The sequence below is a fragment of the Trachurus trachurus genome (assembly GCF_905171665.1).
Source record: "Trachurus trachurus genome assembly, chromosome: 20".
NCBI classification, from domain to species: domain Eukaryota; kingdom Metazoa; phylum Chordata; class Actinopteri; order Carangiformes; family Carangidae; genus Trachurus; species Trachurus trachurus.
This window is the reverse complement of record NC_139911.1, coordinates 15,951,641-15,965,238: the sequence shown is the minus strand read 5'-3', so window position 1 is coordinate 15,965,238 and position 13,598 is coordinate 15,951,641. Positions and strand designations below refer to the sequence as shown.

The 13,598-nt window shown below is 42.9% G+C and overlaps 1 protein-coding gene across 1 annotated transcript in view; it reads left to right on the top strand.

Annotated features, from left to right (window-relative positions):
• asap1b (ArfGAP with SH3 domain, ankyrin repeat and PH domain 1b) overlaps positions 1–12,928 on the top strand; it is a 60,399-nt gene extending 47,471 nt beyond the window's left edge. The window contains exons 18-28 of the mRNA XM_083995923.1: positions 1,462–1,547; positions 2,446–2,561; positions 2,657–2,724; positions 3,387–3,494; positions 4,751–4,979; positions 7,876–8,037; positions 9,676–9,754; positions 9,891–9,955; positions 10,040–10,590; positions 11,322–11,444; positions 11,599–12,928. Of these exons, the coding sequence (XP_083852049.1) occupies positions 1,462–1,547; positions 2,446–2,561; positions 2,657–2,724; positions 3,387–3,494; positions 4,751–4,979; positions 7,876–8,037; positions 9,676–9,754; positions 9,891–9,955; positions 10,040–10,590; positions 11,322–11,444; positions 11,599–11,673 (1,662 nt within the window). The 3' untranslated portion in view covers positions 11,674–12,928. The remainder of the gene's footprint in view (positions 1–1,461; positions 1,548–2,445; positions 2,562–2,656; positions 2,725–3,386; positions 3,495–4,750; positions 4,980–7,875; positions 8,038–9,675; positions 9,755–9,890; positions 9,956–10,039; positions 10,591–11,321; positions 11,445–11,598) is intronic.
• The last annotated feature ends 670 nt before the right edge of the window (positions 12,929–13,598 follow it).

The following is a 13,598-nucleotide window of genomic DNA, read 5'->3' as shown; positions in this document are numbered from 1 at the left end:
TTCTACCAAAGAAATGAATGAAACTGACAGGCAGAGATCTGTGGATTATACAGGTTATTCACATTCTTTTTGTAAATACACATTAGCAATAGCACTTCAGCAAAAAGAACCCAAAGTATCTGTGTGCTGTGGAGGTACAGTATGTGTTTTTTGGTTTTGTTATCTGGGTGAACCGGCCCTTGAAGATTTCTCAGAAGACCATGACCAAGATACAACATTACATATCATGTAACATTGACGATCTTGGTCACTATGTCGCCAGGAACCTCGGCTTCATGTCAGCCTCTTTCCATAACCTCCATCGTATATTTCTGTGACACTCAGTGACCCCATACTAAACTACAAAGCCAGGAAACCACCACCTCCTCCTCCTCCTCCTCCTCCTCCTCCTCCTCCTCCTCCTCTTACACATGCTGCTGCAGTGGTTCATCCTCATGTGAGGTTTGTTCCCATCCACCAACGCTGACACATCTCTGCCAGTCGGTGAATTATTTGGTGGGCAGAAATGGGGCGTAACCGCTGGAAAATTTTGAGTCATCCGGATAGCTTCGCCAGCAGGTGGTGACATGCAGTAACCTCCACCACGTTTGTAGGACACCATCTCTGCTGAGTCCATATTTACTTAAATGACGGCATCTGGGGTGGCTCAATTCATGTGTCTGTTTTTTATTTTTTTTATTCTGCGGTTCAGCCTGTTTTCTCTTTGTTTCCTCGTAGCTGTTGCACCGCTGCTTCAGGCATAAATGGAAGTTAAATAACAGGCAGTAGATGGTGAAGATACCGTAGCGTAAACAACCTGGGTGGTCAGAGTTAATCTGACATAAATGGGTCGATGGTTTTATAACGCAGACATGGTTCTTCTCTAATGAAAAATTAAGAGTACAATGCTGCAGCAGAATAAAAGAGGATGTCGTTTGGTGACAGAGGGAGCTGCTGCTGCTGCTGCTGCTGCTGCTTCTGCTCCTGTCTGCGCTATGAAGTCTGACTCACCGATATCTAATCTGCTGCTGTCAGTACATCTGAATGGCTGCAGACAGCACAGTGACATCCCACATCCCCCCCCCCCCCCCCCTCTGCTAAACCTAGACACAGATAGCCTGACAGGAATGCACGACTAAATGCAGCTCATGCTTTTACTCTACAGTCGCCACCAGATCCACAACGCATGCACGCAACCGCTGCTTCCTCCATAAATGTAATCTTTCATCTCCATCTCAAATGTCGCATCCAAAAGGAATAAAAATCTACATCCGGTTTTAAAACATCAAAATCACATGAACATAACCCCAAAAATGGGCAAATCTGAGTTTTGTGCATGTAGAAATGTTATTTTTAGGAGCCATTTTGTTTACTGCAGCTTGTTTAAATGCTGAAAGAGACACAGAGAGGGAGAGAATACAGAATGGATGCTGCCCAAGATTGTCTCACCGTGTCTTTGCTGTGTTTGATGGCCCCCTGCAGGAAGTCGGAGAGACAGCACTGCACTACTCTGTACGGACTGCTGACCAGACCTCCCTGCACTTGGTGGACTTCCTTGTGCAGAACAGGTACTTTTTTTTTTAAGAGCCTTTTGCATGAGTAAGTCAGGATAGTATTGTGTAATTACATAAGCACGTGGACCGGCTTCGGCTTTTCCTGCGAGTTAAACAGCTGTCAGAATGTCTTTAAACGCATCAGTGGTTTACGGCTGAATTATGTAGTAAACAACACTTTAACAGAAGAAAAAAAAAAAAAAAACGTCGCTCTAAATACGTTCTGTCTGTCTGCAGTGAGTTCCTTCTTGTTCTGCACCCCAGTCTGTGATAAAGCAGTGGAAGTGCAGGGGGAAGCTTAGTGCTGCACAGCTCAGCTCAGATTCCCACAAGGCAAACAGAAATGGGTCAAGCACTTGTTCTCTGCCTTAATTTATTCCTCTCTTTTCAATTGTTTACCCACCACTGCTCCTGCTGCACCCACCCTCCACACGGAGGAGGAAGAAGAAGAAGAAGAAGAAGAAGCGGGACCCTCTCATTAATTAATAGCTGTGCTTATATGATGTCATGCTTTGCCCTCATTATTTAAAACATTTCTCTGGGAGATGCAGGAGACCTAAAAGGGAATATTTACCCGCTGTAACTGAGTAGCATGAAGTTGAGTTTTGCACAGCTAATGCAAGGTCGGCTTGTCTGTCTGTCGTTATTTTTTAATATAGTTATTATTATTTATTTTTTTAAATCTCATTACCTACAGTAGATCCAAATTTACTGCTTTAAAGACTTATTTTGTTTTTTATTCTGGAGATTTTTAAAGGAAAAGAAAGATCTGTGTTGTTTCCAGCCATTTTACCTCATGCTAAAACACAGAATCCTGGGTAATAACACATTAACCTGAAGCCTGGAAAACACCCTCAGGCTTGTGACCTGTGTCCTGACCGTGTGTGTGTTTGTGTGTGTGTGTCTCTCTCAGCGGTAACCTGGATAAGCAGACGGAATGGGGGAACACCGCCCTCCATTACTGCTGCATGTACGAGAAGCCCGAGTGCCTCAAGTTACTCCTGAGGGGCAAACCGGCCACTGACATCAGTGAGTCACATGTCGGCGTTCATCCTCTCTTTAATGTCCTCTCTGTGCGCACGCATCAGACCCCTAACTGTTGATTATCCCTCTGCTCCCTCCAGCCAATCAGAATGGAGAGACGGCGCTGGATGTTGCCAGGCGACTGAGGAACAGTCAGTGTGAGGAGGCAGTAAGTACAGCACCGCTTCAGGACATCACAGCACAGAATTGAATGGTCTTTTTTTTTATACATATACATATATATATGAATATGTAGAAAACAGTGAAGATCAAATTCACATTAAACAGAAAGCTTTGGTCGAGTAGACATTTGTTGACTGGTTATTGTACAGATCATTCACAACACTAGATGGCAGTCAAAGGTCTGTGTCCTGCCTCAGGCAACAGTGACAGCAGAGTGGAAATAATTGTTGATGTATGTCGGTTATTAACGCTATTATGAACGTGCAGACAAAAAAAGCAGCTTCAAATGCAGCGTCGGATCTCTTATAAATAATGTACTGGCAAATGTATTTTGCAATTTACCTCTGTATTCATTTCTACTGAAGAATACCTAGAGGTGAAGGTCCATGTCAGGTTTTATATTGTGTTATTTAATTTTCTTGTTTTTGCTGTGTCTCCTGTCACTTGTTTATAGTGTTTTGTGGCGTTAATTTTTTTGTAAAAATTGTTAGAAATATCCAGCATCGATAGATGTTAGTAAACTGAATATGTTTTAAACATGACTTTTAAAGACATGACCTTGGACACTGTCTCATTTGCATGAGTTTAACCGATGAATGTTTTGTGTCCCTCTGTGTGCGTGTGTGTGTGTGTGTGTGTGTGTATCAGCTTGTGCAGGCTGCAGAAGGGAAGTTCAACCCTCACATCCATGTAGAGTACGAGTGGAGCCTCAGACTGGAGGAGATGGACGAGAGTGATGATGACCTTGATGATAAGGTTCGAATAACTGTGCACTGACACTACTGTGGATGTGAACGAGTTGGAGATTCTGTATGTTTTTCAGGTCCCTTTTGTGTTTTTGTGGCACATTTTCCTTTATTTTTATGGATCATCCTCCAAATTCATTTGATAGAGTAAGATGTCTGCAGCAAATATAACACAGCACGGGAATACAGATACATTTACAATAATTTACAGCATCAACAAGTCGGGATTTGATGTAATATCTTGCATTAGAACAAAGGCTTCTTTCTATATTGATCAGTTTGCACTTGATTGACTTAATGTATGTAGAGGCAGAGATCAATAACGAAGGCAGTCCGATATTTCTCTTTCTCAGAGTAGCTTCAATTAAGCATAGCGTAACACAGCCAGGACACATAGTGCTTAAAGAATCAGATGGAGCAGATACTGTAGGGGGGAAATAATGGAAAAAAGTCAAAAGACATCTGCATTATACAAAACGCTTGAACAGCACACTGACACACAGGGAAAGAGCATCCTAGGATGTATTTCCCAAGGTTGCGGAGGTTGGATTTCAATTGATTCAGCTGCAAATGGATTTCCATCACTTTAAAGCATCATCGTGTCACGTTCCTCTGTCAGTTCTGCAGAGTCAAAGATCAAGGGCCTCTCTCTCGATTCCCAGCTTTGCACTGCCAGAACTTAATTTACTGTATGTAGAAGCAGAAGTCCATGGTTAAAGTGAATGTGCCAATTTCATATAGCTGAGAACATCATAGTGCAGTGCAGCCAGTGATGTGGTACAAAGTGAGCCAAATGTATTTGATTTCAGTGGTTATATCTCAGAAGACCCTGATTCTAACTGCATATTGAATAACCCATTGGAATTATGGTGAAACCATGGTTACATGTGACCCAGATGTCTAACAACTGTCCAATTTCAGGCAAATTCAACCAAATTTGAATCTAAATGCATTTCAACCTGAAATCCATCAAATCCACAGGTGATTGGTTTGTGACACACAAAGTGCAGGAACATTAGTGGGTAGATTTTCCTTTAGCACTAGCAACGCAATAAGAAGAAGCAGGTCCCATCTGCAGATTCACAATCACTGAAATGCTGTAGGAAACTGTGGGTGTACTACGTGGAGGTTAGATAAGCGCTATTGATTTCATTGCCGATAGATTTTTTTTTCATCAACCTGTCAGCTCTGTAGAATTACAGCAAGTGAATCTTCACAAACTGATTTCGGCTCAGTCTCATCTGTCTGTGTTGTCTCCCTCTCCAGCCCAGTCCCATCAAGAAGGACCGCTCCCCGAGGCCTCAGAGCTTCTGCCACTCCTCCAGCCTCTCCCCCCACGACAAGCTCTCCCTGCCGGGCTTCATCAGCCAAAGGGACAAGCAGCAGCGTTTGTCCTACAGCGCCTTCACCAACCAGATGTACAGCGCATCCACAGACCTCACCTCCTCCCCCGTGGCCGATGGGCCGCCGCTGCCGCCGCGGAACCAGGGCAAAGGTCAGAACTGCCTGCTCCGAGCGCCTCCAAACCCGCACCCACGTTCAGACAGCACCCGGTTTTATCAGCCTATAAACTTGACAGTCAGTTAATCCAGGAGATCGTGTTCTACTATCTCTTTTGCAAATGTCAGCCTGTAATGCAAATGGTCTAAAGGTTGTGTGTGTATACTGCACTGTGTCTGATGACTGTAGAGAGAAGACAGCCTGTGAAATTGACTTCATTATGTCTGTTAATGTTTGATTATATCCAGGGCAGGATTAGCTACAGAGGAATGCTTCGTAATCACTTTTCTGGAAAGTTTCTTTGTGCTGTCAGTCAGTCAACACACACACACACACACACACACACACACACACACACACACACACACACACACACACACACACCCAACAGTGGTATGCAATTTGTCAACACACAGATCAGAGGGCGGGAAGCAGGTGTCATTAAGATTGCTTACACAGTAAACCTTCAGGAAAACATGGCTGCAGGAGAGGGCAGGGTGGCAACGGGTAGTCAGGCGTGTGAAAAGGAAGCTGGATACGCACCTCATGATTAGCCTCAACACAATATATACACACACACATGATTGTATATACTGTGGGCGTGCTGTCTCTGCAGTATTAGAATTAAAAATAACACTCCTCCCCTGTTGGGAGGGAATTAAAACACTGACAGTCACCGCTTTAGTCAGTGGTTTTAAACATCGCAAGAGCTTAAACTGCCCAACCTTCATCCTAACAAGTCATTTAATCCGGTATTCTGCATTCAAATCTTATTTTTCTTAAAACAAAAGGAGTGAACTCTCACTTGTTTCCAATGCAAATGAATGCGTTTCATTTGATCCTTCGTGAAGGAGTTTCTGCCAGTGTCAGGATTTCCCTTCCTAGCACAGTACATACGCTGTTTCCAGTGACAGTGGCAGATTTACCACGGGAAACTTAATGGTAGTTTTAAAAGCAATTGTTTTTCAATTTCACACGTAAGTAAACACAAGTAGCCTTTGAAGAGAACTCGTCAGCAATTTTTGGTAGCTGTTGCTAACCAGTTAATTATCGCCGACTCATTCTCCGAATTACTTTTAATGTTTCTAGCTTATTTGCTTTAAAGGGCCTGTAACAAGTAAAGCTCTGACATAATAACCCCTCCCTGGAGTCTCATTATTGAAAAACTGAACAAACTGCAGTTGGTATAAATGTCCCTAAGCCAAATGACGTCCTGAGCACAGCTGCTAACCTAACTCTAATAGCCTGAACTCTGATGTGATGCTAATAGCATGTTCCTATGCATAATTGGTTTTTATTTTATTTTTTTAAATGTAACCTGCTAGTCCACAAAATACGCCTTGGTCAAATAACAGCAGGCTAACACTGCAGGTAGAACGCTAGTTAGCCAACATGCTAACTATAGCAGCTTTAAGTGCAGACAAACACACCTCTATTTATTTACAGTTTTGTTGTGTTTTTAGCTCTGGTAAAGCTAAAAAAGACACCACCCCTACACAATCTACTGATACAGCTGATACTGAGGCTACGTCCACACCGCTGTGGTTTGTGGAGAAATGCAAAGTTTCATTGACCTGACACTTGGTTTTTCCACTGCAGCAACCCTTGTAGGAGCTCTAAGTTGAGTCACTGTTTTTATTTCCACGAGCATCTTTGATCCTTGGTCTTGAAAAGAAGCTACTAATGATTATGGAAAGCCCCGGGAAGGTTCAAAGTTGTATGTTGCTTTGCTTCAGGTGTAGGTGAAGATTGAAATAGCATTGGAAACAAGTGAAGTTTTTCAGTTTGATTTCTGCAAAAATAAGATGAAAAGCCTGAATAAGAGGCTAAATGGCATACATACATGTAGATGAACATGCTAACTCCTCAGATGCCCATGGTTAGCAGCCCAGCACTCTCTCTCTCTCTCTCTCTTTCTTTCTTTCTCTCTCTCTCTCTCTCTCTCTCTCTCTCTCTCTCAGTAGGTGCTGAAGAGCTCGCCCCCGGGGCCAGCTTCGCGCCGTTTCTCCTCTTTTTTGCTTTGCTTGCCACTGATAAGATTTCATCTTGTTATTTTATAGTGTGTGGGAGCAGTTCTTTTTAAGACTGACATACTGTAGATTCTCTCCCACACTCCTCATCTCGCTCTCCTTTCTTTCTCTTTTTTGTTTCTCTATTCTTTCAGCTCCACACTTGGCATTCCTTGGCTCTCATTCGCACTACGCCACTCTGGCTGGCACTCGACCATACATCAGTGAATATCCTGTTTTTACGTTCTCCCCCTTACTCGGCTGTGTGCCCCATATACAGTTATCACTAAGATGTCTCTTCCTTTACAGCTCATATTTTAAGGGTGGTGGCGGTTTTTGTTAAGCAAACAAAGGGACCATGTAGGCAAGCTGTTAAGTGTTTGACGCCTACATGATTTTGTTTATCTCTCTACAATCACGTCCCTCCATCCTTGAGCTGTAAACTCTTTACCACAGCTGATTCCTCTCTGGCTGAGCTCTCTATTAGCTGCTCTCACTTTCTCACTCGCACCCTCTCTATATATAGTGACCAGTGAGCGCTTTGGTGTCCCAATAGAGACAGAAATACATCTTCATAGACACACCAAAGAACACGCCCATACTCTAAATCAACCATCCCTTTTTATTATTTTGCATTCCCATCCAGACATTTATGTTGTTTTTTCCGACAGTACTTGGTTCGTTTGTTTTGCGTTATTATCGTACATCCTCATTTTGTCCCGACAGCGAACACAACCTCTTCCAGTTTACAGCTCCTCCTCTCCTGTCCACGTTTCGTCATCCTCTTCCTCTCCTTTACCTTCTCTGGGTTTTGGGGGTTAAACAGGCTGATTTTTTTGGGGGGCCTCATCACCTCATGTGTTTTGTGTATCGCTCCTCCAGCTCCTCCCCCATCTGGCCCTCCCTCTACACTCACACCAGGAGGCAGCTCCACCCTGTCCAAGAAGAGGCCTCCGCCCCCACCTCCTGGACACAAACGCACCCTGTCTGACCCACCCAGCCCGCTCTCTCACAGTCCACACAGTAAAGGGGGCTTGACTGGGGGTGAGACGCCACCACTCGTAACAGTAGGGCTGGCTCCAGCCTGAGGCCAGAGTATCATCATTCTTCAGAGCTGCAGCAGGATTTTAATAGTCCTGCTCTGAAAAATAAACATGCTCAGAGAGTTTGATGAAATAATCTTCACTCAAGGTCCACATGCTAGGTTTTTTCCAGAGCTTTCAGCTATTTATCACCTGGTGTACAACCGGTCATCATGTGATCACAATTAACCAACTCCATTACAGCTGAACCAAGCGAAGGAAACTTGAGATACTCTTGAAAACTCCAGAAAAAGCCAAATGTTGGGTGGACTTTGAGTCATATGCTAAAGCTGGTGTTATTCTATATTTTCACACTGCCAACAAATCCCACAAAAAGACCAAAACGAGCAATATGTTTTCTTTAATGCCTCACAAATAGTGTTCCTAAGAAAAACCCAGTGTCCTTAATAAACATGTTTTTAACTTTGCACAAATAGGAATAAATAGTGCACTTGTAAGCGGCTATTAGCAGGCACATATTAATGCACCATGGGCACGTTAATGAGTATTAATGAGGACTGTTTATGTAAACTCCAGTACCAGTGTTCATGGTAATGAAGGAACATGTCATCGAGTGCAGCGATCTGGCTCCACTGTGTATTTTTAATGGATGAGACAGCATGGCAACATGAGAAATATAACATCGAGCCTTGCCTACACATTTAATTCACATAAAATGAATTTTTATTTCTGGTTTTAGTCTTTGGTCTCTGGGTTTGTTGACAGTAGCTAACTGCAGAATTTCACCAACCTTGTTCTTAAAGATTATTTTGTCAAAGATTAAACTCTCAATGAATTTGAATGCTCTAGTGTTTACAGATGTTTAGATTCTTATTGGTTAAGTGGGGGTTTACCCTGATCTGCACAGATCATGAATGTTTTTATACAGTTTGAAGGGTTGTTCAATGGTGATGTGAGCCTTGCTTAAAAGTAAAAAACAACAAAAAAAACACACAAAAAAACAGCCCCTCCCAAATAACAACATATTTTATTCTGTATATAAAGTTTCACAGCCACAGCTGTTGGGTGGCAAGTTTAGAAATATCTCAGTTAGATATAACAGGGAGGGGTTAGTATTTCCTTTGTATCGTGTTATTGTTTTTTTATTGCAATTAGTTTCATGCATAAATTAAACAAATCCTGCCATTTAACAGACCTTGAACTGTTCGTAGAGACATTCATGAGTTGTCTTACTCAGGGTTCATTAGGAAAACATTGAGATCCCCCCAAAAAGTGAAGCATCAGGGAACAAAATCAAATGCACCTCAGTCAGTAAACCTTTATCTCATATGTGTACAATGGGGAGATTTTAACTGTTGTTCCACTTGTAATTGTTTGTCCTCTGTGGTGTTTGTGTCACACATACTGTAACACCAAACCCACTAGTTAAGCAATGACACTTGGCATTGCAAAACCTCAGTTTCCAAACACCACGGGCTCATGGAAAGCTCAGCCAGATGACGCCTCCCTCATTGATTTTTTTTTTAACCATCACAGCATGTTAATTTATTCCCACATTTATATCAATTTAATCCCTTCTGTTAATGCTCCATTACGGTGTTGAGTAATCTGTTTGTCGTCATTAATATTGATATTTCAGGAAGCGACTCCACTCCGCCTCCAGTCAGCAAGATGTCTCCTGTGTCTAACAAGTTTGAAGGCATTCCTCAACAGCAAAGGTACCAAAAACACCGAGCACATTGAGATCTAAAGCTTAAATCAGCCACTATAATAAAATGTATTCCATCCGATGAGGTTCGAGCTACTTGTTAGGTTTTTTTTCCCCTTTAACATCATCTGAAAATATCTTCCCAGCACTACGTCAAGCAACACAAAGTCTACACTTGGTCCAAGGGTTCTTCCCAAACTACCTCAAAAAGGTACCGTCCTCGTCCAGTTTACGTCTTCTCATACGCTGTTCAAATGAAGCTGTGGTTGAGTGATGGTTCTGCTGTTCTCTTCAGTGGCATTGCGGAAGATTGACACCATACACCACCCGTCTATGGATAAGCCCAGCCTTCCTCCAGAGGTCTTCCAGAAGTCCCCGCCGGCCAGCGACACCCCGCAGAAGGCTCCTCTGGCGGAAAGACCTCAACTGTCGGACCTGCCCCCGAAACCACAGCCGTCTGAACTCCCCCCGAAACCCGGAGAACTTCCTCCGAAGCCGCAGCTCTCCGACCTCCCTCCTAAACCTCAGCTGGGAGACCTACCGCCCAAACCCCAGCTCAAAGACCTCCCTCCCAAGCCTCATCTCGCAGACATCCCCCCCAAACCTGGAACGGTGGAGTCTGCTCCCAGGCCGCCTCCCGGAGAGACGACGAGGCCTCAAACGCAACCTCCGCCTCCACCTCAAACTCAACCTCAGCCTCAGCCTCAGCCGCAGCCTCAAGATTCACCATCACCTAATCAGCAGGCGAACATAGCGACCCCCTCCCACCAAGCTGCTGAAGACACCAACGGGACTCCAGCAGGAACTGCAGAGACACCTGTGCCGCTGCCGAGGAAGATCAACACGGTACGACGACCGCCATCTCTAAAACCTGAGTGTTATTTACTGCAGAGCTTGAGTCTTACTTCTGTCTGTCAGTTCTGACATGACTAATGAGATCAGAGTGTGTGGCCACATTATGTAAACACATCCTTCAGCAGATCACACACATCAGACTGTCAGCCCAGGGGACAACCTAATAAAACTATAAATGTAACGCATCCAATCGCATTCGCTATCAGCTGTTTAACATTGTGCTACTGGCGCCAAGGTTTGTTTAGACGTCTCTTGTGGATGACTCAAGTCCTCAACTGCTCTATATTTCATCTCTCTGCTATGCATGTGCCAAAATGTACTATCCCCTCAGGCTGTGTAGTCGTATATATACAAGATACTGCTGTACACCAGAAGCAGTTACCTGGTTAGAGATTCCTGGAAATCACCTAAGAGGAACTCTATGAACATGAGATCTGCCCCTTAATTTAGATTTTACAGGTATTTCCTGAGCTTTCAAGGGGATTTCTTGTCCTGACTTTTGTTCATTTCTGCCGCTTCAGCTGGTGCTCACACAGGGAGCAGAAAACTTCCACCTCGGTTTAAGAGGATTATGTTGCTTGTTTTGTTGCCCACAGTGTTATCGCATTTGAAAAAGAAATATTTCTGGTCACAGTGAGTTTACACAGCAAATCAAAGTGAAGCCAAAACAGAAGAAGTCTTTGTTTGCAACTCTTAACAGTTGTTCTTATCTCCATATCCAGGGGAAGAGCAAGGCGCGCCGCGTGAAGACGATTTATGACTGCCAGGCTGACAACGATGACGAACTGACTTTTGTGGAAGGAGAGGTGATCATAGTTACAGGAGAGGAGGACCAGGAGTGGTGGGTGAGTACAGCCTCTCTGTTTACACTCTATACTTCCACATTTTGACCTGCAGCACTCTTCAGCACTCCCAGAAAAAAAAACTGCCACATTATATACACTTTTCATTATATACACTTTTCCTTACATGCTCTCTTTACCGTTTTCCCCCCTCCAGATTGGGCACATTGAAGGAGATCCGGAAAGAAAAGGGGTGTTCCCCATGTCTTTTGTGCACATCCTGAGTGACTGACAGCCAGAAAGACTTGCACTACGCCTCTCCTGAAACTGGGAGCTCCTGTAAATAGCTATTGTAACACCTCTTGTCACACGACAAGTGTCCTAAAGAAAAAAAAAAGAAGAAACCCAAGAAGGATCATCTAGCCATGGATGCCTCATCCATGCTGTACAAAGAATGTGTGTATTCTTCCTCTACCAGTATTATCTTAACCCTATAGCACGGCTGTGACGAAGCCACTCTCAGAACCCTAGCACTTACCTAAAAGTCTATGTTTATGCTGTTACTGTGTATATATGTATGTAAATATATATATTTGTGTGTGAGTGTATATACATGTTTTATTGTACAAAACATGTACCATTACTCTCTACCTGTCAGATTAAGCATCAGGGCGGTAGAGTTTGAATTTTATCTGTATTAATTTTACTGGCCCTCAAGTAATTATCAGCTTATATTTCTGGAAAAAGGACAAATAAGAAAAAGGAATGTGAAATAGGTCATGTCACTATTTGTGTCTTGCATCCCTGTTTACCACCATATTTGACTGAAGAGGCAGGAGTCTCCCACTGATCTTCCCGAGATGAAAACAGTTTCATTAAATGTACTCCTTGTTCTTGCTTGCTTTGTGTGTACACGTATTATGGTTGTTTTACAGTATAGAAAACCTGCTGCTACTGTGTGGTGGAATATCAAAGCCTGTGGTTCACTGTAGGTCACTAATTTACTCCTTGTTACACTGTTCACTGTGTGTATGCTCTGTGTGTGAACTCGACGCCATCTCCACAGTCCTTTGACCTTCTCTGTGCATGGTGTAACAATGACTGGAATTGAGTGGAGTGCTGCGTTCAACGACGCTCACCTCAGGGTTTGAAGAGCCACTATTAATTAAGCAGGACTACACAAATGGTATCCTGTTGTTGAAGCCACTATAAATGACAAGTACGGGAAACTCAAGAGGACATCTTAGCAATAACTTGATTTTCTGACAGGCTATAAGTTTCACAACAACCTGTGTTCACAATTCAGTGTCTTGTAAAACCTCATGAGCTTGAATTTTTTTTTTTTTTTTTTAGTTTGAGTCATGTAATATCATTCCATGTTACTGGATTCAGTACATTTCCAGGTTTGCCTGTGAAGTAGAGATGTCTTTTAGATGAAGGGTGGACTTTGTAAAAGGCTGGAGAGCCGATGTATTTTCACCCACCTCACTGACTTGCAGTTCTTCCCATGTTAAGGAACAAACCCATCAACCCATTGTATCATTAAAAGTGCTGTACTTCAACCCCCAGCCTGCTCTTTTTCTTAGTTGCCATTGTACCATGTGATTTCAAGATCTGTTTGTGCCTCCCCTTGGAATTTCAAAAACTCTTGGCATTAGCAGGAAAAGATTTTTCCTTCTAAGCAGCTTAAAGTAGTTGGACTCAAGATAAACAACCAGGGAAACTGATCTACACTGAAGTTGTATCAAGTAAAAGCAAAACCAGGCAGTGGATTGTAACTTGTGAAGTAGGTAGTTCTTGATAACCAGGATTTTACATTAAAGTGCAAAGCTTAGACAGAGTTTGATCATCAAATTATGAGGGTTAGGGTTAGAAGACTTTTAACAGAGCTGAATCACTCCTGCCAAGTTAGATTATATAAAATAGGGTTTGAATACTACCACCACTGACATTTAACCCAAACTGTTGTATAGGCAACCATTAAACAAGTTTTACACCAAGTTCAACATAACTTGCAGCAGTATTTCTAACCATGTGTTGCATTAACCAAAGTCAACATGAAAGACAAAAGTCTGAAAAGTTCCTCTTCAAATAATTCTTTATTTTGTTAAATCAAACCAAAACACATCATCCAACTCTCCTTTTGGATTTGATATTAACACAGGAGTGCTATACACTTCAAATACAAAATAAATACTTTGTGTCAAAACACACAAA